The sequence below is a fragment of the Chanos chanos genome, chromosome 15 (genome assembly GCF_902362185.1).
Source record: "Chanos chanos chromosome 15, fChaCha1.1, whole genome shotgun sequence".
Taxonomy (NCBI): domain Eukaryota; kingdom Metazoa; phylum Chordata; class Actinopteri; order Gonorynchiformes; family Chanidae; genus Chanos; species Chanos chanos.
Window position 1 is genome coordinate 17,328,721 of NC_044509.1, and position 26,526 is coordinate 17,355,246.

At 43.4% G+C, this 26,526-nt stretch overlaps 5 protein-coding genes across 8 annotated transcripts in view; 2 read left to right on the forward strand and 3 right to left on the reverse strand.

Moving 5' to 3' along the window:
• rab6a (RAB6A, member RAS oncogene family) overlaps window positions 1-3,310 on the reverse strand; it is a 17,171-nt gene extending 13,861 nt beyond the window's left edge. For all 4 annotated transcript variants that reach the window (XM_030792338.1, XM_030792336.1, XM_030792334.1 and 1 more), the window contains exon 1: window positions 2,980-3,310. In XM_030792338.1, coding sequence (XP_030648198.1) covers window positions 2,980-3,049 — 70 coding nt within the window. In that variant the 5' untranslated portion in view covers window positions 3,050-3,310. The remainder of the gene's footprint in view (window positions 1-2,979) is intronic.
• A 2,445-nt stretch (window positions 3,311-5,755) lies between these two features.
• On the forward strand, window positions 5,756-8,186 carry mrpl48 (mitochondrial ribosomal protein L48). The gene is made up of 8 exons (XM_030792333.1): window positions 5,756-5,853; window positions 6,154-6,203; window positions 6,301-6,332; window positions 6,416-6,498; window positions 6,778-6,947; window positions 7,168-7,270; window positions 7,731-7,820; window positions 7,933-8,186. Exons 1-8 carry the CDS (start codon window positions 5,761-5,763, stop codon window positions 8,005-8,007), a joined length of 696 nt encoding a protein of 231 aa, XP_030648193.1. The 5' UTR covers window positions 5,756-5,760; the 3' UTR covers window positions 8,008-8,186.
• A 1,138-nt stretch (window positions 8,187-9,324) lies between these two features.
• dnajb13 (DnaJ heat shock protein family (Hsp40) member B13) lies at window positions 9,325-12,795 on the forward strand. Its single transcript, XM_030792296.1, has 8 exons — window positions 9,325-9,392; window positions 9,907-10,010; window positions 10,365-10,523; window positions 10,654-10,811; window positions 10,925-11,038; window positions 11,754-11,867; window positions 12,133-12,209; window positions 12,642-12,795. The coding sequence occupies exons 1-8, from the start codon at window positions 9,325-9,327 to the stop codon at window positions 12,793-12,795; spliced, it is 948 nt and encodes a 315-aa protein (XP_030648156.1).
• Window positions 12,796-12,977: 182 nt separating this feature from the next.
• ucp2 (uncoupling protein 2) lies at window positions 12,978-16,141 on the reverse strand. Its single transcript, XM_030792330.1, has 8 exons — window positions 15,999-16,141; window positions 15,709-15,849; window positions 14,911-15,132; window positions 14,254-14,470; window positions 13,953-14,147; window positions 13,746-13,847; window positions 13,463-13,643; window positions 12,978-13,365 (listed from the first exon to the last, which is right to left on the reverse strand). Exons 3-8 carry the CDS (start codon window positions 15,034-15,036, stop codon window positions 13,251-13,253), a joined length of 936 nt encoding a protein of 311 aa, XP_030648190.1. The 5' UTR covers window positions 15,037-15,132; window positions 15,709-15,849; window positions 15,999-16,141; the 3' UTR covers window positions 12,978-13,250.
• Window positions 16,142-19,884: 3,743 nt separating this feature from the next.
• Window positions 19,885-21,577, reverse strand: ucp3 (uncoupling protein 3). Its single transcript, XM_030792332.1, has 6 exons — window positions 21,452-21,577; window positions 21,009-21,216; window positions 20,663-20,860; window positions 20,414-20,515; window positions 20,119-20,299; window positions 19,885-19,999 (listed from the first exon to the last, which is right to left on the reverse strand). The coding sequence occupies exons 1-6, from the start codon at window positions 21,575-21,577 to the stop codon at window positions 19,885-19,887; spliced, it is 930 nt and encodes a 309-aa protein (XP_030648192.1).
• Window positions 21,578-26,526: the final 4,949 nt, after the last annotated feature.

The window sequence follows — 26,526 nt, forward strand, 5'->3', positions numbered from 1 at the left end:
AGAGAGGCGGAGTCAGACTGGATGTTTTTAAACAGAGTCTTGTGATTGAGATGTTAGATCAACTGTGGCATGAAACAAGAACTTGTCCAAAACACTGTCCAGCAGAATGAGAGAGTTTGACCAAAGCTGGACACGTGACCTACCAGGTTCACTTCCATCTGAGACAAAAAAAAAGAAGATTTAACCATACAATAAAAATATAACCCATATGGGCAAGAAGAAAAACGAGGAAATTTCAGCCCCACTGAGAAATTAGACCGTCTTCTGCCGTAAGGAAAGCACAGCCCTATGAATGTGACCAGGGTGCTGTGTCGGGTCAAGATCTGTGTCTGACAATGAAACAGAGAGTGGATCAGACTGAAAGTAGCTGCCAACAAACCTGTGTATGCTGGCTTCAGCACCTCCATCTCCATCTCTGGCACAGAGACAACAGACAGCTGTCCATCAGTGTCAGATACTGAGATAACAAGCTCCACTCTAATCTCAAACCTCTACCCAACATCTCCACCTCCAAAAAAAAATCTCAAACCTCTACCCAACATCTCCACCTCCAAACACAGACAAACACAGCACAACAAGCGCCAACACAATGCTGTGCTTGGCGATGCTTCCTGCCTAAAAACCGCCGAGTGATACACGGCTATACGTCTCGTGGTCAGTGGGGTTGGGACCAGGGAGGGGTGAGCCCCGCTGTCCTTTCTCTCCAGCACTCATTTAAAAACCAGCCCATTGACGCCGGCATCTCTGACATGCGACTGGCCTGACTCGGGTGTCAGAGCCTCTAAACAGGTTGTGCAATGTGCGGAGACTATGAGCACGGCTGTGAAAGGCACGACTGAGCGTATCAAGAGCTGAGGCAACAGCACAGTTCTCCACTCCCAAGTCTAATACAGCCATTACTGGGCATGACTCAGTTTCTTTCAAAGGGACGTGACACCCGCGCAGAACTGCGCGATCACTCAGCTTTAGCTTAGGACGGATTCTAACTGAAAAGCAGACAGGCAGGAAAGAAAAAAACATTCACAGCCCGAATCAGAACTGTGGAAGATGAAGGGGGAGACGGAGAGGAGAGAGAGAGAGAGAGAGAGAGAGAGAGAGAGAGAGAGAGAAGGCAGTGGACATGACTCTACTCCTTTCTGTTCCCCAATCAATGACATCTTTTGTTGTGGCCAACGCTGGTTCCATTTCAACAGAGAGCCATGTCAGACAGCCTGCAGTCTCTCTCCTTCAGGTCTCAGTCTCAGTTTGGCCTGCCGCTACTGCCTGGATCCAACACATGCACACAAACCCCACCTTTTCCTGAGAACAAAGGTGGATTTTATTTGAAATTTAAATTTAAAAAAAAACAACAAAAAAAAAAACAGTCTGTTAAGTCTTTAGTGAACATGTGGAGGTGGGGCATAACCACCTTCAGAGCTGTCCACAGGCAAAACCACACAAAACTCCCAAGCCTTAATGTGAGTTTATGTGAGCTCAGGGAGCTGGACATGTTTGTTTGGCCACATAAGGGGTACAGCTACATTTACACACTGATCAGTGAAGGCGCCGGGTTTCCAATTCCTGTTTCCCAGGTCATACCACAACACACAGGGAGCTTTTTGCTTTTATACAGTTCCAGGTCAAAGGTGAGCTGAGTGGAGTGTAGCAAACAGACCTTACAGTTATCAGATAAATCCAGCACTGGTGATTAATGATGTTTAGTCTAAATGTCAGTTTCCCATCTGTCAGGATCACCGTGCGCTCTATATTCTTTAAACCAAGACCCAGCAAATATCAGACACCAGACACCACAGAGCACCATTTCACAGTTAGTCAGGCAACATTATCGAACTCAAACATCAACCCTGTCCAGAACATTATCTAACTCAAACGTCAACCCTGTCCAGCCAAAATGTGCCTTAGCTCTTCTCCTATTGGTCAGTTTCGTTTTGAAATGCCCCTGTTTGAGTACATGGATAACATCCAGTGATGAAGATGCAGACGATGCAAACAGACCGCCGCAAAACAGGCTACATTGTGGAAGGGAAATGCCCACTGGCTATAACACGCCAGCACTGACTACTGCTGATAAAGACATTCGACTAAATGTCTTGCATCCTACTCTCTGACGACGAGATGACGAATTAACATTAGCTGCCAATTGCAGTTGGTGGATCAAGGAAGACAGCTGCTGAGGATGTGAATGTATGCGTGTGTGTGTGTGTGTGTGTGTGTGTGTGTGTCTGTTTTTGACAGTTGCTTGAGATTGCACAAACTGACCCTATTGAACGGTGGTGATGCTGTTAGTTGCATCATCACAGGTATCGTGTGCCACCGCAGACAAGTATCGCACACTCACTCCTGTTTGTTTCACATGCTTCTGTGAGTCACCAAGACAATCCCTTTTACCGATGCCATAGATATTTCACGTTTCAACAGCTTCATTGCCAATACTGTAAACTTCACACAAACGTACAGTACACATGTCACTACATCACATGTAGATTAGACCGGGGGAAAATGGTCGGTAAACGTCGCTCTTAAAACACTGATTGTACACAATTCCAAGCTAAACCTGTTGGCATGCCACCTGTTGTCGGCTCAACGTCGTTTATCGATAAAAAAATTATGTCTACGTAATAAAAATTACATTACCAAATAGACAGCCTAGGACTGATGAAGTGAGTAGTCATTGTGTTGTCGTTAATATTTCGCGACTGAAACCTAGAAAGATCTCAGCCAAGGGCCGTTCTTGGAAAAATACTTAGTCTTAGTAGTCGTAGTCTAAGACTTATCAAATGTGGGATCGATGTATTGTATATAAGAACTGAGATTTGATAACTAGCTGATGCTAGCTTCAGTAACCTCCTCAGTTAAACGGAAAGCCTGTGGTTCAGCTACAAGGAATCGCCCGAAACAAGAGAGGCCAACAACGATGAAAATAAGGTCTGGTTAGTTCGACTCATCCTGTCCCAGACAGCAAAATAAAACGCTACTTACCACTCTGTTCCCCGAGAAAGACCAATTTGAATTTCCTCAGTGGGTTCCCAAAGTCTCCGGTGGTAGACATGACTGCGATAGATGGGATCTACGCGCAAGGGCAGGGGTCTTGATGCTAGCTGGCAGTCTCCGAAGTAGCTAGCTACCGTTAGCAGGGTATTGTTGATAAAGTTCGCAGGTTAGTTGACGTTGACGTCAAATTTGCTGAAATCAGTTGGCTACACCAGGGACTACTGACCTGAGTTTCAGATTACTCTTGCTTATCACACTCACGTCTCGCCGCTCGGTTAACTTTTGAAGCCTCACTTCGCAATATATCTCCAGCCGCACTCCATAGCTTGTGCTGGCACTTTGTAATATAGCGGAGTAAATCCAACCTACCCTGCTGCGCCTACACGTTATGATTGACAGTTATTCTTGCCCAATCCAATATCACCTATGTTTTTTGCGAATTCCATAACGGGAGCGATTGGGACATATTGCGGATAATCTCATGTCTATTCCAAACCATGCAAACTTCAGGACAGAGCAAATGTTCGAAATTTTCAAAAGCAAAATCGTTTTTTATCACGTCCCGACACACTCGGTTTTGAGTTCGGTTTAAAACACTGTTTACGCAAATTATTTAGCTACGGTAACAGTTTATGATGGTAGTACTTCTGTAGTATTTCCACCTTGTTTTGATATGTTTGTATCAGTTTGTAACAGTTATATAACTTAATTCCGTAATTAATGTCATATTTGCCTCTGTTACTTTATTCCACTAAAGAAATACAGTAAGTTTGGCAAAAGCAAGGTGATCTGCGTAATCTACAAGCCACGGACGTAGCCAAGCCTTTTTTTATTAATACTTGGTCCATGTAGGCGGGATGGACATAAGGTTAGGTTGGTCGGTGAGAACGCCACGTCACGGTGCCTGTCGTCATAACCACTCTACGAATGCCTGCATCATCAAGGAACACTCAGGGCAATATGTCATAGACCACAGTAACATAGTTCCAAATACGAGGGCAAATGTACGTTGAAAAATCGCCCCGTCAAACCGCTCTGGCTACACGTCGTGGTACATTTGTCGTTACTCTCTTCTGAATACGGAGCTCGCTTGTCGCTGCATAGTAAATTGTAGTGCTTAGTGAGCTCGCTAAGCACTACAATTTTCTATGCAGCGACAATCTGGTGTGGTGTGGGGAGGGAGGGTGCATTTAACGTGAAGACACAAGATTATATTTCTTGGTGTCCTTTCTCAGTTGGGGAACATAAATGCCACACACACACACGATATGTGAGCATTATACTCGAGTTAAAGTGAGGGTACAACCATTACGCTGGTAGAAGTCAGAGTCACCCACTAAAAAACAACTCGAGTCAACATCTCAAAGTATCAGGCTTTTAATGCGCTCAAGTTTACAAAAATGTAAGGTGAAAAATAGGCCTCTTGCAATTCATAGAACGTGACCATTTGTACTTTTGTACTATACTGTTTTATGAGTACATAACTACCTATCTTTTAAATATCTCAATTCATAAATAAAATAAAAGTAAATATCTCAATTTACATTTTTCTGTGAGACATGAAGGCAAGCAGACCTTAGCTACACCATCTGATGAACGCGTGCCAGGGTAAAAAGTGTTGTAAGGTCTATATGAGCTAGGCTTACGAATACACTCGATCCTGCACCTGTTTATGTACATCCACTTTCGTTAGGTCCCACCGCAGCGATGCTTAAAATATCCTGGAAGTGGTGGTATTTCCAAGAGTTCGGCCCTACATGAGGCGAAAAAGGCCTATGACGGATCGTGCAAAATGAAACAAGTAACGACAGTAATTGTTAGTAGGGAGTTAAAAGTATGTGTTATTTGTATATAGATGTCAGAGGTTAGAAGGTGCAAAAAAATGCTGAAACTGTTGAACCTCACTTAGAGGATAGGGTTAGGGTTGATGTATTATTGTGACTTATCTCTCTTGGTGTTACTTCTCCTGGAATTTTCATTTGTCGCCTTTTTCTCACGGCTGGTTTAATTGATTTAATACTAAATTTCTTATAATACGTAAGCAAAAACAATATCCCCGGCAATTTTGCACAAAGCAGAATTTCTGAAAACCGATAACTCTACGGTAAAATCCAACTGATTAAAGTTATCTCGCTAACTTAAGAGTCTTGCTCCGTAGACACCCCTCGGGTAACTGGCCACACAATGCCCAAACTTTCTTCGGGATTTTGCCTCTGGCTTCGTTTGGGTGCCAGAAGTACCTTCATCAGAAAAGGAAATGGGAAACTGTTTTGTTTTGTTTGTTTGTTTGCATCTAAGAGATGTTATTGTAAAAGGAGAAGAGGCTTATAATTTATTAATCAAATGGATTCGATGTCTTAGGTTTTTCTTTCTTTTTCTTGCTCATGCTCTTGCTTTCAATCGAGTGTTTGATGCATGTTTAGGTGTATTTTCTTATTATGTCGTCTTATATAGTTATAGATGTGACTGTCTTTTGAAACACGTTCTTTCTACATTTCTGTGTATATGAACTATACAAGATATTGAATCATTCACTACCTAAACTTCCTCACTTAATCCATTTAAAGAAGTATGTCCTCTCCCCTCCTCAAAACCTGTAATAGTGTCTGTCATATAAGAAGACACAAGATGTGCGGACTTGCAACTGTGGTGATGCCAGTGTTACAAAGACACACGAAATACACTCCGCAACACAAGGTGGCGCTAAGGATGTGCGCTTATTTGAAATCAACGCTATAGAAAAACAGGAAAACGGGATGCGATGGATGCATGTGTTCGAAGATTTTGATAAATTTGTCTCTTAATTTTAAAGAAAATCATTTTTGGTTGGTCAAAGGAATAATGAATCATCTCGCAAGCAAGGTACAGAGTGTTGATAAATGCACATTAGGTAGTCTCCTGTCTTAGGGTTGTCGCTGCCAGCACTGTGCGAAGGTCAGCCAACTGCTCACACTTAAGTAATTTGACATTGCAGGACGTATTTTACTTTTTTCCTCGTTGTTTTCTCACATTATCTCACTATAATGAACAAAATCTGCATTCGTTGTTAGTTGGTTGATGGCTTGCAAAGATAGTTTTAGCACATCGACTCGACATCATTCGACGTATGACATGTGTTTCAGCGGAGTTGATCGTAAACATTGTTCTAATTGATATTCACAGATGTTAAATCAGCACTCACGGGCGTTTGTCCAAGCAGTTTCAATAATTCGGTAAGTAGGTGCAGACTGGTGTTTGTTACGGCTTGACGGCGGTAAAACGAGTTCTCAGTCTTTCCATAATACAGTAAGTTTTCTGTTTTGTTTCCAGGGCACCTTTGTTTGTTCCGCAGACAGCATTAGGTAGGAAATAATCTGACGTTTTTCTAAGCCTTCATTGTCTGCATGTGAGCATCAAACGATTAAATATGTGTTATTCTTTCCAGGCGTCTCACAAACATACAGGCAGTACAGATCCATGCCCACCCATGGAATCGGCCGGTATAAGTATCTCCTGCCAAAGGAAACGGTAAGACGAAGTTTTCCCATTCTGTTTCCATTCAGTGCCTTTTGCATGCCTACATCAGCCAATTACTGACACATTTACCCTCACGCTGATGCTTTCCAATGCCTTTTCCTCTAAACTCCAGACAACAAACTACTGTCAATCATTTGTAGTAACTGAAAGAAGTTCTAAGTGGAACTTTCTGTCTATATTAAGAGCATACACTGTAGACTCAGAGTGAGGTTATATGAACAGTTTAGTGAGGCTGTAAAAGTAAGAACGTTCTGATGTATGTCCACACAGCCGAAGAAGAAGAAGGTGAAGCATCAGATGAAGGAGATTAAAGCAGCGACGGACACTGAGTATGGGGTTCTGAACGTGCTGGTCTCAGGCTATGACATGACCCTGGTGGAGCACTACTCTCAGTACATCCACAATCTCTGTAATCGCCTGGATATCAAAGTGGAGGAATGGTTAGTTTTTGTCGTTTTGGAACTTTTTAAAACTGGTTAATGAGAACACTATATTTTCTTAAGTCACACTTAAGTAATGTCTTGTCTCTGAAAAAAAATATTAACTCTGAAAATCACATGTAAGTCTCTGGAGACTCCTCCTCAGAGCAGCAGCATTCTCATTGATGAGATGTGGTGCGTGTGTTTGAGGCTGATGTTTGTTTTCTCTGTGATTGGTCAGTTATGCTTTACCAACAAAAAGCACAGAGGTGATGGTCATGCAAGAGCAAGGAACCAAAATGTACGTGGACGCAGTTCTCAGAACCCATGAACGAGTGGTCCAGGTGAACTAGCCCCCGACTCTAATAATATATCAGTTAATATTAGTATTACGATTCATAGAAAAACTTTTTTTTTATTGTATCTCCAGCATTTCTGTGTTTGTGTCATGAGTCTAATAACACATCAGCATCAGCATTAATTAATCTTGTTTACTGTTTTTAGCGTCACTCTCAGGGCTTCAAGAGCCTTTGATGTTCAGATAATAGATGGAATAAATTAGTTTTAGTTTATTTGAAATATCATTGAACTGACATTTAATAAACAGGGTTGATTTAATTAATCTTAGTATTGTTTTGTTGTTATTCATCATTGAAGACCAGACCACTGCGGCAGGCTTTCTTACTTAGTCGGACACTTCAGTCAAAACCCAAGACTGTCCAATAAGAACATTCTTCTGGGGTTCTCCTATCGGACAGTTTTGACTTGTGGCTTCGACTTTATTGTCTGACTTTGTTTTCCCAGATCAGCCAGCTGAAGGCAACACTGACGCCCATTTTTATGGAGGTCCTTCTGCAGAACCAGCCTGAGGGAGTCGAACTCTCCGTAAAGGAGGTAGGATAATTAGTTTATTTGTTTTTTGTTTCTTTGTTTATTTATATTTTTGCTATGTCATATGCTTTGTCATCCATTATGACGATCAAAAACCTGTTTCTCTGTTTTTCAGCACACTGAAGCAGATTACCAGGCCCGGTTTAAAGCCCGCCCAGAACTAGAAGGCCTGCTCGCTCAGATGAGCTAAAGAGTCCCAGAACAGAAACATGAAACAATGTCTCTCTTACGTGTTCAACATACAGACTGTACATTATTTTTGTATGCAGTGCAGGTCAATGCATTTTCCATGGACTGCGTCAAAATTTCCTCTGACGAAATGCAACGCAACCCGTCTCTCACACCACAAAGCTCTCTGACAGAATCTTATTTAAGAAACGTCAATAAAACTTTTTCATATATTACCTGTTCTGATGTCACTTTGCCTGAAGTTTAAATACATAAAGATAAGGCTGAGAAAATTTAGACAGCGCATCATTTGGGGGCAGCTGTGGCCTAATGGTTAGAGAAGTGGGCTTGTGACCAAAAGTTCGCTGGTTCAGGCCCCTGGACCGGCAGGAAAAATGTGGGCGGGGGGAGTAGGTGAACAGCATTTTCCCCTCCCCTCAACATCCACGGCTGAAGAGCCCATGAGAAAGGCATTTAACCCCCAACTGTGCTGCCCACTGCCCCTGCGCCTGGTGTGTGTGTGATCACTACTGGGTGTACAGGATGGGTTAAATGCAGAGGTTTAATTCACTGCCCACAGTGTGTGTGTACGCGTGATCACAGAGATTCTATTCTATCTTTCAATGACGCACCATCATGTAGTTTACAAAACTCCACCTACTTGTCAAAAGCAGAACATTTCTTCACACTTTAAGGGAAATGACACAATAACAGACTTCATCCTGTTTACAATTCTCAGATGAATATGAGACTGGTAAGAGTCAAAATGCAACACACCTTTTCACCCTACACTGGATTTCAGTGTCACGGTCATCAAACACCTCTAGAAAAAAAAAGCCATATTATTACATATTAATGCAAAAGTCATTGAAAATAAAACCAAACACTGAAGCTCTTTATGACCACTTGATTAATTTAAGGGACCAAACCTGGATTTGTAAGGAACTTTTAAAAAAAAATTGTGTAAAAACTAAAATTCTAAAAAGGTGTCGCCAAAAGGTGCAAAAAAGGACTAACTTTAAGAAATAAGTTTGAGAATAATCATGTATTTATGCTAGTTCAATTGAATCAATTAAACTGTATTTTGAAAGACAGTAGGGCGCTTTGTGACAGCTCACTGCCGTTAACCTCTGCTGCCACCTGGACTGCAGAAACGGAATTTCCCAGCAATCCAAGCGTAGCGTCCATGACAACCGTGCTTAGAGACCGCTGTGAATGATATGCGATGAACTATAGTTTTAAGAATTGATGGTTAACGTTATCAGTTTCTAAAAGAGACACGACTAGCTACATTTTATTGTTAAATATATAAAGTTATCGTCTGTCAAAGTTATCAACCATGGGAAGAGACTACTATGCAACCCTGGAAGTCAACAGAAGCGCCACTGATGTAGACGTCAAAAAATCGTAAGCGTAATTTCCGTCAGGAGAGTTTTTAGGCTACGCGCTACCTTCCATACGTGCGATCTGCCAATATTCAGTGAAGTTGTAGTGTCTAAAAATGCAGTCTGCTGATGCAATGTGTCAGCAATTTCCTATCTTTAGTTTGTTTGCAGAGTAACGGTGATAACTGACTCATTTGTCCATGGAATGAAAGCTACCATAACAGAGAGCTCTTCATATTTACTAGTTTACACTTGTTTTCACAGAACCTGGAAAGATATGCATTATGCAAAAAGACAGTTATTACGGTTTTTTTTTCCACCTAACACTGTTAATAAATTTTACATCCTTTGAAATATTATATTATTATAGTTCATTGTTATGAAGTAGGCCTATATACTGTTTCATAGAATTTCATATTTATTAATTGTAATATATCGTTACAGATGTTGGGGGGTATTGCCTGTCCTGTGTAGATGTTTTTGATTGCTATGAATGATTTTTCAGTAGCGGTCCATATCGTTTCTTGTAACAACAGGTACCGGCGACTTGCGCTGAAATACCACCCGCACAAGAATTTCTCGCCAGACGCATATGAAAAATTCAATCAACTTGCAGAGGCCTATGATGTTTTAAGTGATCGTGAGTACCTCTCGCAGACAGCGGACTACTCGCTGCATGCATTTTAGTGGACGGGTCAACTTTTTCTCAAGGCCTATAAAGCATAGGATATATAAATGTTGCAACCCCCCCTCACTGTTTTTTTTTTTTTTTTTTTTTTTTACCTGTTTGGGTTGGTCCAAGTCTTAATTAGGGGGGTCAGATCATTTTGACTGGTGCTACTTATAAGCTGATAGTGGCTAGAAGATATATGTCTTATTTCCTGTTTATTTGATTACAGACATCTCTGGTAATCCAGTTACATGCATCTCTTGTCATGTGTTTAACTGTGTGACTTTGAAAGAGTTGAATAGTCAGTAATAGGATTGTGTGCAGCTCGAAAAAAGGCCACCTATGATAAGTTTGGAGAGGAAGGCCTTAAAGGTGGCATTCCAGTGGAGCTGGACAACGGAGCGTGGACATCAGGATATGTCTACCACGGGAACCCGGAAAAGATTTTCAAGCAGTTCTTTGGAGGAGACAATCCCTTTTCTGGTAAAAATGAAGGACTGTATCAATTCATGGCACTGATTGTCAAAAAGACAGACTGCGTAATGAGGTCTTTCTGTGTTTAGTTATTAATCAGAGTTTTTCTACAAGCTAAAATATGTCTCTTCACACTCAGATTTTCACAGTGAGAATGGCGAGGACATGAACGTTGAATTTGGGGGCTTGTGTGGGAGAGGGGTGAAGAAACAGGACCCGCCCATCGAGAGAGATCTTCATTTAGCTCTGGAGGACCTCTTTTACGGCTGCACCAAAAAGATCAAAATTTCACGGCGGGTGAGACTGGCGCGGGAGGACACGTTAAACTCTCTAATCATACTGGAACCATTGCTCACGAATTATGGAGAAATCCCTCCTGGCTCTTTTGTAAAGCTCTTGTTATGAAATAGGTTATGAATGAAGATGGACATACGTCCAGCATCAGAGACAAGATCCTGACCATCACTGTAAAACCAGGGTGGAGTGAAGGGACGCGGCTAATGTTTCCTAAGGAAGGAGACCAGGCAAGTGAGAAGTGTGGGTGTATTTGAGCGGGTCCTGATTTAAGACGCACACAGGTGATATTCTGTGTTTACAGAAACATGCCAGCAATGTCCCAGGTCTCCTTGTCCATCACAGGCAGTGTCAGAACTCCTCAGGGCTTGACATTTTACTGTTAGACGGATTAAAACAGTTTAGCAGCTGACTAACAGAGCAGGTTGTCTCGTTCTTCTTTGGTGATTGAAAACCACTAATCCGTTCAGAGTCAGTGAACAGCAACTGGCTCTGCTAAATTACATATTAATGACAACAGGCAAGCCAGACAGCAGAAATTCGCCTGTATCTTTACAGTTAAAACTCACTTTACAGTTGCAGCTTAGTTCACAGTTGCATCCTTTATAATTGCATACTTTACACAGTTGCATACTTTACAATTACCGTATACATTAGTTACAAGATATTTTTACATTATGAGTACAGTTTCAGCATACTTTACAGTTAGACATTGCTATGTCAGAGATATAAACCCAGTGTAGTTCCTGATTTAGCATTTCATTCTGATTGGCTGATTAAAGTGGCCAATCAGAAATTTTAATACTATATACTTAGCAAACTCAGCCCTCTTCATTGCTGGTGATTTTATCTTTTACTTATTTCTGAATATTGGTAAAAATCGAATATTTTGCAACAAATAGAACAAACTCCAGACTATGAACAGTTTGTTTTTTTGTCTGTCAGGGACCTAACAGCATTCCAGCAGATATTGTTTTCATCATACGAGAAAAAAGTCATCCCAGATTTACTCGGCAAAACAACAACCTGATTTACACAGCCACTATTTCTCTGGAGAAGGTGAGATGCTGAGAGTGAAATGATTTTAGCGGCCTGTGGTAATCTGTAAGGTTTACTAAACTGATCTCATTATTAAAACCAAGAACTAATCTGCAGTCTGCAATTCCTCGTGTGCATTCCCACACTCAGGCGTTAGATCAGATGTTGCACTTTTTTGTTTGTGGATTTTAAATTGAGAATTATCAGTACATTTCCCGAGAACTGAACTCATTTTATCCACCTCAGTCTTTGTTACTGGTGTTTTTGTTCTTTCCCCTGTGTGTAGGCTCTGACTGGGTTCTCAGTGGAAATTGAGACACTAGATGGCAGACTTCTCAGCATCCCTGTCAACGACATTGTCCAGTGAGTACAGACTGATTCTTTCCTGCACTGATCTTAACCGCTATATGAGAAAGAAGAAGACCAAACTGTGGTCATCTTATGACATTTGTACCTCATCATAAGAAGCACCAGATATTTGTAAAGACATCATAAAAGTTATGATAAGGTTTCTGGTACTTAACATATATTGGTCTCCAGATTAAAGACAGATCAGCTACCCAAATCCAGTCCTTCACAGCCAAAATCCTCATGCCTTTGATATCGCCCAACCACTCTCGTCTCTGATTGGCTAAAGAACACACACCCCCCAGATCCTCAAGTGAAAATGGGTCTCCAGCGATGAGGTGAAATGAAACAGCAGAGGGAATGCAGCACGGCAGGACTGGGGTTAGGGGAACCGTGCCATAGCGTGTGAACATGTCCTGAGACACAGTGTCTGGTTTGGTGTTTCAGCCCTAAATACAGTAAGGTGGTGACAGGGGAGGGGATGCCTTTGGCCAGCTGCCCGACATCCAGAGGTGACCTCATTATCCAGTTTGACACCCGCTTCCCACAAAGGCTCACGGCAGAGAGGAAGAAACTCATAAGGCAGGCCCTCTCCGCGTGAGCCGCTCACCATCCGCCTTATAGACCCGTGTCACTGTGGTAATGTTGTGTATCTGATCTTCATTAAAAATCACATCAAATTTGTTTCCTATTTGAATTTAGTGACATCATGTGTCATGGTCTTTGAATATCAATCAGTGTGCTGTCTGTTTACATAACAGGGGGGAGAGAGAACACAAAACCTCATTTTCAAAAGTAACTTTATTAGCAGTACATGCCAAAAGTCTAAAAACATAGAAAGAGGACTGGCTTTTAAATCTGAAGGCTACACTTGAATGACACTATGCAGAAATAAAAGCATATTTAAAACTGTAATTGAAAAGACTAGGCTACTGAAATTTCAGGAGTAGAGGTAGATAAGAGTATTAAAAATGATAGGAACCAAAAAAAAACAAAGAGAGAGAGAGAGAAAAAAGGTCCAATCAGCATTGGCAGACTGTGGGCTACAGCCATGCTCTAGAGAGGGGCGGTCCAGTTGTGACGAGCCGCCATCATCGCGCGTTTCAGCTGCTCGTACGTGACGAACATCACCACGTTCCAGGAGCCCAGCCGCAGGAAAGACGGCATGAATCTGCGGATTCATTGGATAAACGTTAACGCTGAAGGCAGTTCTCAAAAAGAAAAACAGACGTGACATTGTGAATGTGATAAAGGTTATCAAGATTTACCCCTTGTAAAAGGCCATAGGCCCCTCTTTGGTCAGCATAGCCAGAGCACAGTTCAGCGCACTGCTGTACTGGCCCAGGGCAGAGTTCATGTATCTTGTCTTCACCACATCCACAGGAGAGGCGATCACAGTGGTGCAGAAGCCAGCACCGAACGCAGATGTGAAATGGCAGGGTAGATTATCTGGGATGGGGGGGAAAGGAGAGGGGGTTGACAAATGGTCAAGGGATGATTAACTCAGGGAAAAACACCGCTATGGTAGGGGTGGGGGGGGGCAACACCTACCAGTCATAGGTGTTGATCTCAGCAGAAAATCTTTGATGAGGTCATAGGTCACCAGCTCGGTGCAGTTGACGATGGCATTGCGGGCAATGTTGGGGCTCGTCCCTGGGCAGAGGAAGAAGACGTTACTTCAGACAGAATTACAGGCAGGAGTGAGGGAAAAAAAAAAAAACAAAAACAAAAACATGGTTATTCTACACTCAAACACACCTTTCCACAGCCCTCGAATTCCTTCCTCCTTGGCGATTGTCCGATAGGCGTCCATGGTGCCGTGGTAACGCCTGCTGACCCCAGAGCTAGCCTGGGCCTGAAACCGGACCTTTACCACATCAGTGGGCTGGGCAATAGCAACCGCCATGGCTCCAGTGGTACAGCCTGCCAGTAGGCGACTGCCAACTCCCACATCTGAGCACAGAGCACAGACACCGGAGGGCATTTCATTTCACTCAGCCCACACAGAGAAGTGTACAAGACCATTATCAAAATCTGGAAACGCAGCATTCAAACTTACGCTCCGAGCCTTTGGTGTAGAACTGCTTGACAGAATCGTAGAGGCCGATACGGACCGAGGCGAAGCTCATCTGGCGTTGCAGCCCAGCGACGAGCCCGTTGTAGAGACTCCGCGGACCTTCTGTGCGCACCATGGTGGTGATGGTGCCAAACACTCCACGGTACTGCAAAGCTTTACCATGGCTGGCATTGGCCGTGCCTTTGGTCTCCCCCTGGATCTGTACAGAACAAAAGGCGCATGGAGAGGCTTTACAGAAACTGGGAGGGGACAAGGGGAAGTATGGGGGGTGGGGTTGGGGGGTGGGATGAGGTGGAGCCTCTAGCCAGGGGTGCCCATGGTGAAGTGGTCCTGAGAGTGTGGGATCCTAGGGTTTAACCAGCAGTTCCTGGATCAGCTTACTGTTCTCGCGTCAAGGGTAAAATGGGAGAAAAAAAAAAAGTCAAGAGAAATAGAGAAGTCAGTGTGGGACCTCGAAAAAGAACAAACTTATTATTTTATTATTTTAGTCACTGATACATAAAGAACAATGGTCCTTCCTTCTGCCCGGTGCTCTGTTGGCTGCAGGTTGTTCTGCGGACACCAGCTGGGCTGACTGCTGGGAACAAAAAGATGTCAGAAAGTTGTGCCGACTAGAAAAACAGAGAGAAGGAACCTCACCTGGAGGCGAACTTTGGCCGTGTCAAGGGGGAAAGTGAAGAGGTCGGCGATGCAGGCTGCAGTTCCCGCACCAACAAACTTGACCATAGCCGTCGGGGGCATATCAGCAGGTCCAAATCCAACCATTTTTGTACAAAAGTTACAGGAATGTGTAGTTCAGATGAAGGGTGGAAATGAGAGGGCCGATGAAGTGAACACAAGACAGGTGAACTCTACCCAGATCTGAAATATAAAGAACAGAAAAACAATTTTGAATAAAGCTGAAATAATAAAATGAAACATTACATCTCCATACTGGCTACATTAGAACAAAGACACTTTGAGACAAACATCTCCTGAACATTGTGTCCCCCATCGAGGTGGGAGGGGTGTCATCGGTTATCACGCAAACTCCTGACCTCGCCCTGCGGTATGTTTAAACATACGGAACTGCTGACGCGCAGCCATTGGCTGATCAGCCTGTTGCTATGCTTAGTCTTAACTGTACAAACACTGCTCAACAAAGGAAGAGCTGTAGCAGTGAGTTACACGGTGCTGAATCAGTATTGTGCATAGACTGGTCGATTTGCTGAATGTCCAAGACAGCAATTACATGAACTCTCTGACACCAGTCAAGTGACACGCACACACACACACAAAACTTTCGCACACTATGAACTAAGTATATTATAGACAAGTCCTAATTGTCAACTCGCGCTGAAGTCATGGTACGCTTGGAAGTGCGCTACTTATAATAATGTATTAAACAGTTTAAAATATCGTCACCTAACGAAAAATAATGAAATCAGTGTACGTTACCTTGACTTAAGGAACACCGCCGTCAGTCAAGATTCTCTAAAAGTATCTCTCTGGTTGAAGGTACTTTCAGCTATAATTTCGTTGCCTTGTTCTTCCATAGAAAAATGTTTGAAAACTGGACACATAAACATACTCCAAAGCCTGTAAAATAAAGAAAATACTAACCATTACTGACATTGATTAATATATCTTAATTTGAAAACATTTCAAATTGTCCTTACAGTGTCTCAGACGGGACTACACAAACAATAACAATCAATTTTAAACTGTAAAATATAAACGTTTCTTACGCTAAAAGATAAGATGTGGAATCGTCAGCAAAAAATAAAATTCTAAAAAGCTCAACGAAGAAATTGAGACGATATCTGAAAAGGTATTCCTCTTTGGAACGAGAACAAAGGCGTCCACAACACAGCGTTCGGTTACCACTCTCGCCAGGGAGTGCAGAAAACGGAAGCGGCGGATAATTTATACCCCTTCGAGTCTCGCTGTTACGTCAGCTCACAGCTGCTGTTTGTTCTGTTCAGAACTAGTGTCTTGCATCAGGTTGATAGTGTAGTTCCCTCTAAAGGCCACGCCAGCAGAACTTGGTTTATTACCCGAAATATGCTCGTTTCTTTTCGTTAGTCTGTCGGTAATTTATTCTACAATAAAATGTTACTGTGACGGTTTAATTTTTATAAGGCTCCATTTAGAGTTGTCATCCATATATTGTCTGGGGAAGGTTATAGGCAGAAGTTCGAACTTTTACGACAAAGCCGTCCATTGTACGGCTAGCTTTGTCGAGTGAACTTTTATGATGGGGCCAAGGCAAATCCAGAAAAATCGAGAATTCGTTGTTCACATTACGTTTTCTAACTGTTTTGTAATTAAATGTAAATGTAAAATACGAGTTTTGGAGGGTTTTTTTAAAAAAAAATGTAAAATAAGCAAAGAAGCATCATGCATCGCAAAAAAAGAGTCTTTGAATGCATACATTCTGAAAAAATAAACACGTGTTTAAACCACCATTACTGAGATAACGACTCTCACACCCGTCTTTGTATCAACTGCTGTCTATCGGCATGTTATGAACGTTTTCCCCACAAAACGAACGTCCACGAGGGATGTTGGTTTGTACGTTATATCCCGATCGTCTCACCCAACATGGATATTCAGTCCTATCTCGTCCTTCGTCTTTTATAACTGATTTATAGAGTTACGCTAAAACACGTGAGAGGACTGTCGTGAAATGGCTGTCCTGTACCCTCACTACCGTATTAGAAAGATGTTCAAGGTAGGGGTATCCTTGCTATTATCTTTGCTACAATTGCACCAACCTTTACTTAACAAGGTTAGTGCCATTTAGATTTAGATCTCTTTTCCAAGAGACTTTTTTATTGGCCCATTTCAGTTTCTGCTGTACTAGTGACATAAGCCTATCTGTGTTCAGGCCCGAAGAAAAAAGTAGTTTTGTCTATGCAGGTCAATAGTGCATGCTTTTCCATAACACACACATGTTTTCCATTATTGACTTCTCAGGAAAGCCTCTTCATTCCATTTTATTCGTAAATTCAGGAGAAACTTCTAAAAGACTTCTGAGTCAGACGACTGGGACAGTAATCGTAAGCAGCAGACATGTACTGGACCACGGTTGCAGAGATGCTGAAAGATTCAGCGACTGTAAGATTAAACTTCATTTTTATTTTCGTAGGGGAAGTGAGATAGCCAGTCGTCTGAGAACAGTGTGCTGCTGAGTCACATTCATACTGGGAGGCAGTGGATTTTCTCAGTGAGTAAATGATCCCCATGTCAAATCATCGGACCTTATCTTTGTAACAGGATGTAACCATGAGCAAAGGGAAGCCGCCGGCCCACAGGGCGTTCCTGTGTTCCATACGCACAGCTTCAGAACACGTTCATCATGTCAAAGGGTCTGCATGTCCACTGACTTTACCACAAGAACATACCACATTCTCCCTCTAGGACAACAACTGCATGAAAACATACTCACTATAAATGTCTGACCTTTTGTCTGTATTCAGTAAGTGTTTTTTAACCTGGTGATGTGAATGAATGGGTGAGTGTTTAGGAGCAGGAGATGTCAGGAATCAGCTCTGTAAGATAAAACACGTCCTATTCTCAGTCTAAATGGATAAATCATGTGAATTATGGAAGAGGAGAGAAAAACCTGAGGCAGAGAAATGCGTCTAGTTTACATGACCAGGTTCATTTGACTGATACGACGGCAAAGTTCTTGCTAATGTTGAAAGTCACACTAATATGGAAATTGTAAAATTGTTTTTTGCCCGAAGACAGAAAGTAAAATGGGTGACAGTAATTTCTGTTCAGTTTAGTTCGGCTATGAGTCGTCATGATGTTACAGCGACACTCAGCAGTGCTAAGATATTGACACAGAATACGACACACCTACACATCAGTGAGTTGGAGTGTGACCGCTGAAGATCGTTGCGTGGTAAACAAACAGAAGAGAGAGATTCTGAAGAGAACAAAGAGGAGATAATGCAGAAGTGGAAAAAAGGGAGGGGGGGGGGTCCACAGCATTTGCTTTGTCAAAACTCAGAGAACAGTCTGTGAACAAAGAACAGTTTTCACAGTTACAAATATTTACTCATAAAGCATGACTGTTTCTTTGACCGATCATTAAATGAACATTTAACACAACCTCATTTTAACAGGTGTTAAGGCCACTGCACACAGACAGGAAGTCTTAAAACATGTTCTTGATGTTGTTTTGTTTCCTGAGGGTGTCCCCTGTTCATCACACACTCTTCCTTCTCACCCACACACGCTCAGCCACACGCCCAGCAACACACGCCTGATCATATACGCTCGATCACACACGCTTACCCACACACGCTCGATCACACACGCTCGTGCAAAATACAGGAGGGGTTACATACTTTACTGTCAATATATCCTGTCTATTAATATGTTAGCAATTATAATATTTACATAAATTACTTAAATACTAAAAACATCTTTTAATTACTCACTATCATCACTGTATTAATTCAGATTAATGAATTCATGTCTTCAGTGCATAAAGGTGAGTCTGGCAGAAAAACAGGCCGGTTTTTGATTTTTGATTTTTTTACCTGAAGGGACTTACTGATGTGGATTTAATGACAGAGAGAGTCCTATCAGTCTGATCAGTGCAGTAGTCTAAAACTTTCTCTTTCACTTTTCTTTGGTTTTCTCTGAAATCGTTTTCAGCCAGTGAGTGAAGAAAGAAATCTGTTATGTTTCAATCTGTGAGATTTATCTATTTATCTATCCACCCATATCCTTAGACATGTATCTCTCTCTCTCTCTGGTATATATATAAATGTGTGTGTGTGTGTGTGCGCGCGTGTGCGTGCGTGTCTGCGCGAGTGTGTGTACATATAAAAACACATGAAAACTTAGTGGCCTACTCTGTTTGTACTGACTGAGTAACACAAATATGTTTAATTTGAAAAGACAGTGACTTATTTTTTTTACCTTTGCTTTTATTGATGAAAATATATGCGGCTTTAGAAAAAGCTGTACTCTGAGACTTGTCTCCTGTCTCCTGTCCAACCGAGAGACACAGTGCAATTATAAATACTCTTGACATTTAAATCACTGACTAATGGACCCAGCGTAAGACAGCACAACATATAAAGACAGAGAGAGGAAAGTAGCAGCAGAAACACTGTAAACATCATTCTAATTCACGATGAGGCCGACGACCTCCAGGCTAAGACAAAGCCGTCATATAGAACGACGGGGAAATGAAAGAGACCTTGCTTTTGCGAAAGTGTCTGTCGTCCTGCTGGACATTTTGGCCTTGTGTCAGTTTAAAGTCCCTTCAAAGCTTTATCACAGGAGCTGAGCCACACGGCACAGTCCCTGTTCAGTCAGTCCAACCTGAGGTGCTGCAGGAGACCAGTTTAAAATCCACAGTAAGGCCCACGACCTGCGTTTCTGTGCATCTCCAGCTGATAAGACGAGGTTGATCATAATCCTGAGTGACTGAGGCGTAGAGCAAACACCATTCAGCTCTCACATTGTGCTCTGTCTGATTGCGTCAGTCTGACAAAGCTGTGAGCAAACAACAAAACTAAACTTTCCTCATTCCTTCTCCTTCACTCATCTGCAGACAGGTATCAGAAAGCCTTAAAGACCGGTATCAGAAAGCCTTAAAGACCGGGATCAGAAAGGCGATTCCCATGATTGTTGAGCTCTTGTCATAGCTCTCTTGATTTGTTCGTAGGAGACAAACATGACTATGTTCCAGGATCCCAGCCTTAGGAAAGAGGGCATGAACCTGAGAGAGGGGGACAGAGAGGAGAGTCCTGTTTTCACCCGTACTCGGCTGAGAGAGAGGCATTACACTGAGAACCGACGTTCTTTATCCGGAGGCTTGTGCAGTATGTTTTCACCTACCCTTTATAGAAGGCTGTTGGCCCCTCTTTGGTCAGCATGGTTACAGCACAGTTCATAGCGCTGCTGTACTGGCAAGCAGTGGAATTCATGAAACGCGTCTTCACAACGTCCACCGGAGACGCCACGATGGTGGTACAGAACCCGGCGCCGAACGCGGCCGTGAAGTGACAGGGCAGGTTATCTGTGCCGAACATTTAGGGAGAGATAAAAATCATCAGAAATGAATTTGTCAGGCAAGATGTCAGGCATGCGTCAAAACAATGGAACCTCAAAGAAAACGTAACTGATCCTGTACCTGTCATGAGGTCATATTTCAAAATAAGCTCCTTTATGATGTCATACGTGACGAGCTCGGCACAGTTGACAATGGCGTTACGCGTGATGTTGGGCATGCAGCCTGAAAGAGAAACATAGAGGAAGAAGAAGCGTGAGGTTTCGGTTCTTATTCCTGTTCTCAGGTGGGAACCTAAACTTTATCACTGGCTGTCTTATGTCTTTGTCCCCTGTGGGAACGTAGAGGTTTTTGGATGCGGGTGTAAAGTACCTTTCCACAGACCCCTGACTCCCTCATCGCGAGCGATGGTCCGGTACGCATCCATGGTGCCATTGTACCGTTTAATCCCGTCGGGGAGCCGCGCCTGGGCCTGGAAACGCACCTTCACCACGTCAGTGGGCTGAGCGAACGCCACTGCCATCGCCCCCGTCGTGCAACCCGCCATCAGCCGAGCGACGATGCTGGCATCTGAGAAGAGACGACCAAACCGTTCAGCAAACAACGCTCCGCCACTCCTATAGTACAGTCATCTCCTATAGTACAGTCATCTCCTATAGTACAGTCATCTCCTGTCACGCCTCCAGAGATGAGTGATAAGTTTATTTAAGTGACTCACTCTCAGATCCCCTGGTGTAGAACTGTTTCATGGTGTCGTAGAGTCCGATCCGAACAGAGGCGAAACTCATCTGTCTCTGCAGACCGGCCACAAGCCCGTTGTACAGACTCCGCGGGCCCTCGGTTCGGACCATCGTGGCAATGGTGCCAAACACCCCCCGGTACCGCACTTCCAACGCTTCCCCCACTGCCTTGGACTCTCCCTGGATCTGAAAAAAATCGAGTGTGTGCTGGGCCATTAGGCTCAATCAACCAACCAACTGCAGTCAGTGAATGAACCAATCAACTGGTACTTTAATTAAAAAAGAAACATTATTTTTACAATACATTGTAACATTGATTAAAACCTAACAGGCTATTGGTTTTGAGACAATATCAACTAGATTAAGAAAAAAAGTCAGAATAAGCTGAACTGCAGCTTTGGCAGCTGGACCTGGTCCTGACCTGGAGTCGGACTTTGGCTGTGTCCAGGGGAAAGGTGACGAGATCGGCGATGCACGCGGCCGTGCCGGCACCAAAGAACTTGACGCTGGCCGAGGGGGCCAGGTCAGTGGGCTTGATCCCAACCATGGTCGCACGGAGTCGCTTTCTCTTTCTTCTGCTTCGGTTCAAACTGTCACAGTTTCAGCGGGGTCACGGGGCCAGGTATTCACTGCCTGGAGAGAAATTCACAAGAAAACCACGTTCCCGATTTGAACCAGTCAGTAAAAAAACCCCCCAAAAAAACTGTTGAACCCAAATGAGCCTAGAGAAATGCAGAGTTACTCTGTCTCTCGCAAGTCTTCACAAGCACAGACAAATGTTCTTTTCTGTCAGTGCACCTGATAGCCTGCGCAGACAAGCGGTCAAGTTTCCTCAACAGGGATGTTTTTCTGTTGATGTTTTGGTCTGGTTGCAGTTTCTTTGTCCATAAAACCATATGAGACAATTTCCCTCAGTGTCATAACACTCCTGTAAAACGGCCAAAGAAACAGCGAGGATCATTTTATTACTGTTGCCACTTTAAGGAAAAAATTTTTTTACACACACTGTTTTATTCCCGATCAGCTTAAAAATGACTGGTTTCAGCACCTGCAGCTACACCCATGCATATATCTGCTCTATCTACTGTCCTCATAAACAATATATTTAAACTGACACAGATGGAAAAACTAAGACACAAAATGACACAAGATGTATAATAACATGAACGAAAAATAAAAAAAACACACACACATTATAATATGACTTAGCTAACAGTACATTTTCAGTAAAATAAATTATAACACGTGTTAGAAATATTATGAAAATATAAAACCACAGTGCATTTAAAATCATGGTAAAATTCTCATCAGGTGCAGTAGTAATGAACAGACCTTTACCTTGATGATTTGACTGATTCCGTATTCCAGGCTCTGTGGGGAAAAGGTGATGTTAGTACTTTGTGTGAGAGCGTCTTCTGTCTGAGCTGGGGAAGGCGGATCCTTTCCTTTATAGGCACACGAGAGTGTGGCAGCCAGTCAAGTCCTGTGAACTCCATGTCACGCTCTCTGCTAAGTTTATCACAGCTGTTTACGGCCAGGGTCCAGCCGGCCCAGTTGTTTACCGGCATTTCTGCATATCTAAAAACAATATTTTCCAGTTTACGTATGAAGATTCATGTCAACATACATACATGTGCAAATATATATCACATACAAAACATACAAAAAAATTCAACATTTATTTCATTCATTTATTTTAAATATCATTATGGTTGTGTCTTGCCTAACTGATGCCCAGGCTTTGATTGGCTAATTTCCCCTGACCAGGATAAGACATTTAATCACGTGTGTTTATTGGATCACTTAAATGTTACTTCATTTACACGGCCCTTTTTCCACACAGGTCTGGACTTGATCCAGACTGGTTAAGTTTCGCACCATGTTTTTCAGGTGGCAGCTGAGCTCACACAGGACTGAATGTTCGTCCAGTCAGTGAGAGGGGCTTGTATCTTGTCTGGGATTACAGCGCTGGTTCCGCCTCAGAACCATGGCTGTCCAGTGACTTTAAAACAGACTGAACACAGACAGAGGTGAGTTTGCAGTACCGGAGGAAGAGACAGCGTGGAAATAACAATATGTACCCAGATTCCTTTCCCTCTCCCCTCAAACCTATTAAAGTTGCATAATGCCTCACCATACGTGTCAGCCAATCCATACATGGGGTAGCGGTGGGCGTGTGCTGGGGGCATCTGCATGCAATCAATCAAAAGCCTGTTCTGAACTGCATACATCTGGTTTATGAGCTCTGCATCAGCGGGAGTCCACGGGCTGGGGGGGTCATCAGGTTTGTAGGGTGGGGTGTGGGTGTGTGTGTGTGGGGGGGGGGGGGGGGGCGGAGGGGGTGGAGAATGGTTGTGAGTTTTGTCAGCATTCAATTGATGTGACAAAGGGGATTGGGGTCAAGGCGAACAACAGCATGTGCAGAGCCACTGAGCGCTCAGTGGAATGAAACCCTGCAGATGCCTCCTCTACTGTTTTATCTGCGTCCTGTGACATCATCAGGACCCGCTGCCGCACGCTGCCCCTTCATCTTCCTGCTCATCCTGGTATTTTTCTCGGCGTGAACCTGGGCCGTACCTCAGTGTCACAAACACACCGTCAGAGGACAGTTTCACTTTACTCCTAGAAAGACTGGCAGGTTCTGAAATGTGGTATGACTGGTTTGTGATGAAGAGGCGGAAAAACATTAAAGAAAAAGATTAAATTGACTGAAAGGGATTTTTTTTTCTTTTCAAACAATGAGATATTCTTCCGGTTACTGCTTCCTAACAATCGATAACAATTTACTCCATTAAATAAAATATTTGCATCGGTTTATGCTCGGGGCTAGTACGTTAAAAAATAAACTTTCTACAGGGGCGACTTTGGTTTCTCTTTCAGACTGATGTTAAACGATTCTTAATTTGTGGACAGGATTTAAACTCAGCACAGACACTGATCATGAGAGGCCTGCCCTGCCTGCACAGACACTGATCATGAGAGGCCTGCCCTGCCTGCACAGACACTGATCACGAGAGGCCTGCCCTGCCTGCACAGACACTGATCATGAGAGGCCTGCCCTGCCTGCACAGACACTGATCACGAGAGGCCTGCCCTGCCTGCACAGACACTGATCACGAGAGGCCTGCCTGCACAGACACTGATCATGAGAGGCCTGCCCTGCCTGCACAGACACTGATCATGAGAGCCCTGCCCTGCCTGCACAGACACTGATCATGAGAGGCCTGCCCTGCCTGCAGCAACAGCAGTGTGTGAAATGTCTAAGGATCTTCACACAGAGGAAGGGGAGTGACTGACCCAGGTCAGACTGAAGCAGAGCCCCGAGGCCTGCACTGCTGGTGTGAGCGGCAGATTGTTCAGCACCCAGGTCCTCCCAGCGGGAAACCAGTCAACGTCTGTGGCTGGAATGCTAACCGGGAATGCTACACGTCTGACTGTGTAGGGACACAGCTCAGTTGTATGTATTAATGGGAACGCGGCCATTTGGAGTTTGACCTTTTCGTGCTAGATATGAATAGGGGCACAAATGAAAGTTATGTAAGAGGACCAAGCGTGTATATTCATCAAACGGTGTGAGATATTTAGACACTCTACATGTGGTCCCTCAGTATTCAACAAGGACCAACTATGTGACGCCCAAGCCTCTCACAAAGCCAGTTAGGTTACCATAAACGGCAAAACAGTTCAATGTGATCAACACCTTAAAATGATTAAGGTGTTTGCTTAAAGATGTTTGTTTAGAGTTGAAGGATTTCAGCAAACAGCAACAGTTTTTGAGCCAGGTGCAAACTACAAGTACACGCACAAACATGTATATGCATGCAATGGATTTTGACCAAAGCCTCCTCACCAAACTGTGAAAATGATTATGGCAAAAACGCAGATAATTATCAGAGCTATCGCACAAACTTGTGTATGTGGGAGAGAGAGAAAGGAAGAGAGAGAGAGGAACAATGGAATACCACTCTGATTACTATGGCCAAACCCATTCTCCACACTGATGGAACTGTAGAGATGCTACCTGTCATTCTCTCTGTCCTTTGCATGCATGGGGAACACAGTAGCTTGTATGTTCCCGCAGGCCTCGCATGGCAGGCGTGCTTTCCAAACGCTGTGTAACCTGTCTGCAGAGCCGAGGTGGCTTTAGCTGTCACCTCTTGCCTGGCTGGCTCATGGCTGGCTGGAACCGGTTTCCTTGACACCTCCAGTGATTTTGAAAATGAGGTAAACAACCTCAATGCAATCTTCCCCTGCCCTCCCCCTCCTGTGTTCTCAGAGAGTGAAACTAGACCCGGGTCACTGTGTGACGCAGCTGCAGTGCTCTGTCTGCTGGGCCTGGGTCACGGCTTTGGGGGGGGGGAGATTTCTTCTGAAAACTATAAATACATCAGTAAAACACAGGCCTTCACATACAGCAGGTGTTTTGTTGTGTGTGTGAGTGTATGTTCAGGCTGTTGTGTTGTGTGTGTGAGTGTATGTTCAGGCTGTTGTGTTGTGTGTGTGAGTGTATGTTCAGGCTGTTGTGTTGTGTGTGTGAGTGTATGTTCAGGCTGTTGTGTTGTGTGTGTGAGTGTATGTTCAGGCTGTTGTGTTGTGTGTGTGAGTGTATATTCAGGCTGTTGTGTTGTGTGTGTGAGCGTATGTTCAGGCTGTTGTGTTGTGTGTGTGAGCGTATGTTCAGGCTGTTGTGTTGTGTGTGTGAGTGTATGTTCAGGCTGTTGTGTTGTGTGTGTGAGCGTATATTCAGGCTGTTGTGTTGTGTGTGTGAGTGTATGTTCAGGCTGTTGTGTTGTGTGTGTGAGTGTATATTTGGTCTGCTGTGAAGTTTCTCATGCTACCATGAGCAGTCCTCTCTTCTGTTTTGGGAGGGATGTTCTGAATGTTCAAGAAAAACCAGTGCTCCTGTCTCTAAACAGTGTCCAAAAATGCTCTTAGTGGTGCAATTCCAGCACATTCGGCTCAATTTTATCTTTTGCAAAGAGTGTAAGTCTTGTGCCAGAGACCAGACAAACAGTTTTCTTCTCTGAAACAGACACCATAGGTCAGAGATAAGAGACAAGCCTGTTCAAGTCTGAAACTGGCTCTACGTCTCAGCAGCAGGGCCTGCCAGTCTGCTGGAGTTGGAGTCGGACTCAGACTCGGACAGGGGACACATTAAGCGTTGGATTTCATGCACTTTACCCTTAGCCCACATACAGAAGTGACTAAGCCATCTTCTTTATTTACACAGCAAACACAAGGAGGCAAATCTCAGCAAGGCGCTAGAGTAAACCACACATTTTCTATAGAAAGTACCAGAACACTCACAACCTTGAGTGAAATGTCTTTGCCTATAGAAAACACTGGTGCGCCATCCTGTGCTTGGTCCTCAGACGCTTGCCACTGTAATAGACAGACTTTTTGTCATTTCAGTTAAAAAGCTGGTGCAGGTGCACTCTCTTGCTCTTTAAAGCATCACCAAGGTTAGTTGTCAGTCTCATTGCTATAGCTTTGTCT

Bases quoted from the DNA above. Each gene is read 5' to 3' on its own strand.
- mrpl48 (XM_030792333.1), top strand. From the start codon at position 5,761: ATGTGTTCGAAGATTTTGATAAATTTGTCTCTTAATTTTAAAGAAAAT. The intron at 6,333-6,415 runs GTAGGAAATAAT...TATTCTTTCCAG, and splicing joins TGTTCCGCAGACAGCATTAG to GCGTCTCACAAACATACAGG. The intron at 6,948-7,167 runs GTTAGTTTTTGT...GTGATTGGTCAG, and splicing joins GATATCAAAGTGGAGGAATG to TTATGCTTTACCAACAAAAA.
- dnajb13 (XM_030792296.1), top strand. From the start codon at position 9,325: ATGGGAAGAGACTACTATGCAACCCTGGAAGTCAACAGAAGCGCCACT. The intron at 10,011-10,364 runs GTGAGTACCTCT...GATTGTGTGCAG, and splicing joins CTATGATGTTTTAAGTGATC to CTCGAAAAAAGGCCACCTAT. The intron at 10,812-10,924 runs GTGAGACTGGCG...GTTATGAAATAG, and splicing joins AGATCAAAATTTCACGGCGG to GTTATGAATGAAGATGGACA.
- ucp2 (XM_030792330.1), bottom strand. From the start codon at position 15,036: ATGGTTGGATTTGGACCTGCTGATATGCCCCCGACGGCTATGGTCAAG. The intron at 14,148-14,253 runs GTAAGTTTGAAT...CTCTGTGCTCAG, and splicing joins CTACACCAAAGGCTCGGAGC to ATGTGGGAGTTGGCAGTCGC. The intron at 13,848-13,952 runs GTGTGTTTGAGT...TCCTCTGCCCAG, and splicing joins AATTCGAGGGCTGTGGAAAG to GGACGAGCCCCAACATTGCC.
- ucp3 (XM_030792332.1), bottom strand. From the start codon at position 21,577: ATGGTTGGGATCAAGCCCACTGACCTGGCCCCCTCGGCCAGCGTCAAG. The intron at 21,217-21,451 runs GTCAGGACCAGG...GATTTTTTTCAG, and splicing joins CAGCCAAAGTCCGACTCCAG to ATCCAGGGAGAGTCCAAGGC. The intron at 20,861-21,008 runs GTGAGTCACTTA...GTCTCTTCTCAG, and splicing joins CTACACCAGGGGATCTGAGA to ATGCCAGCATCGTCGCTCGG.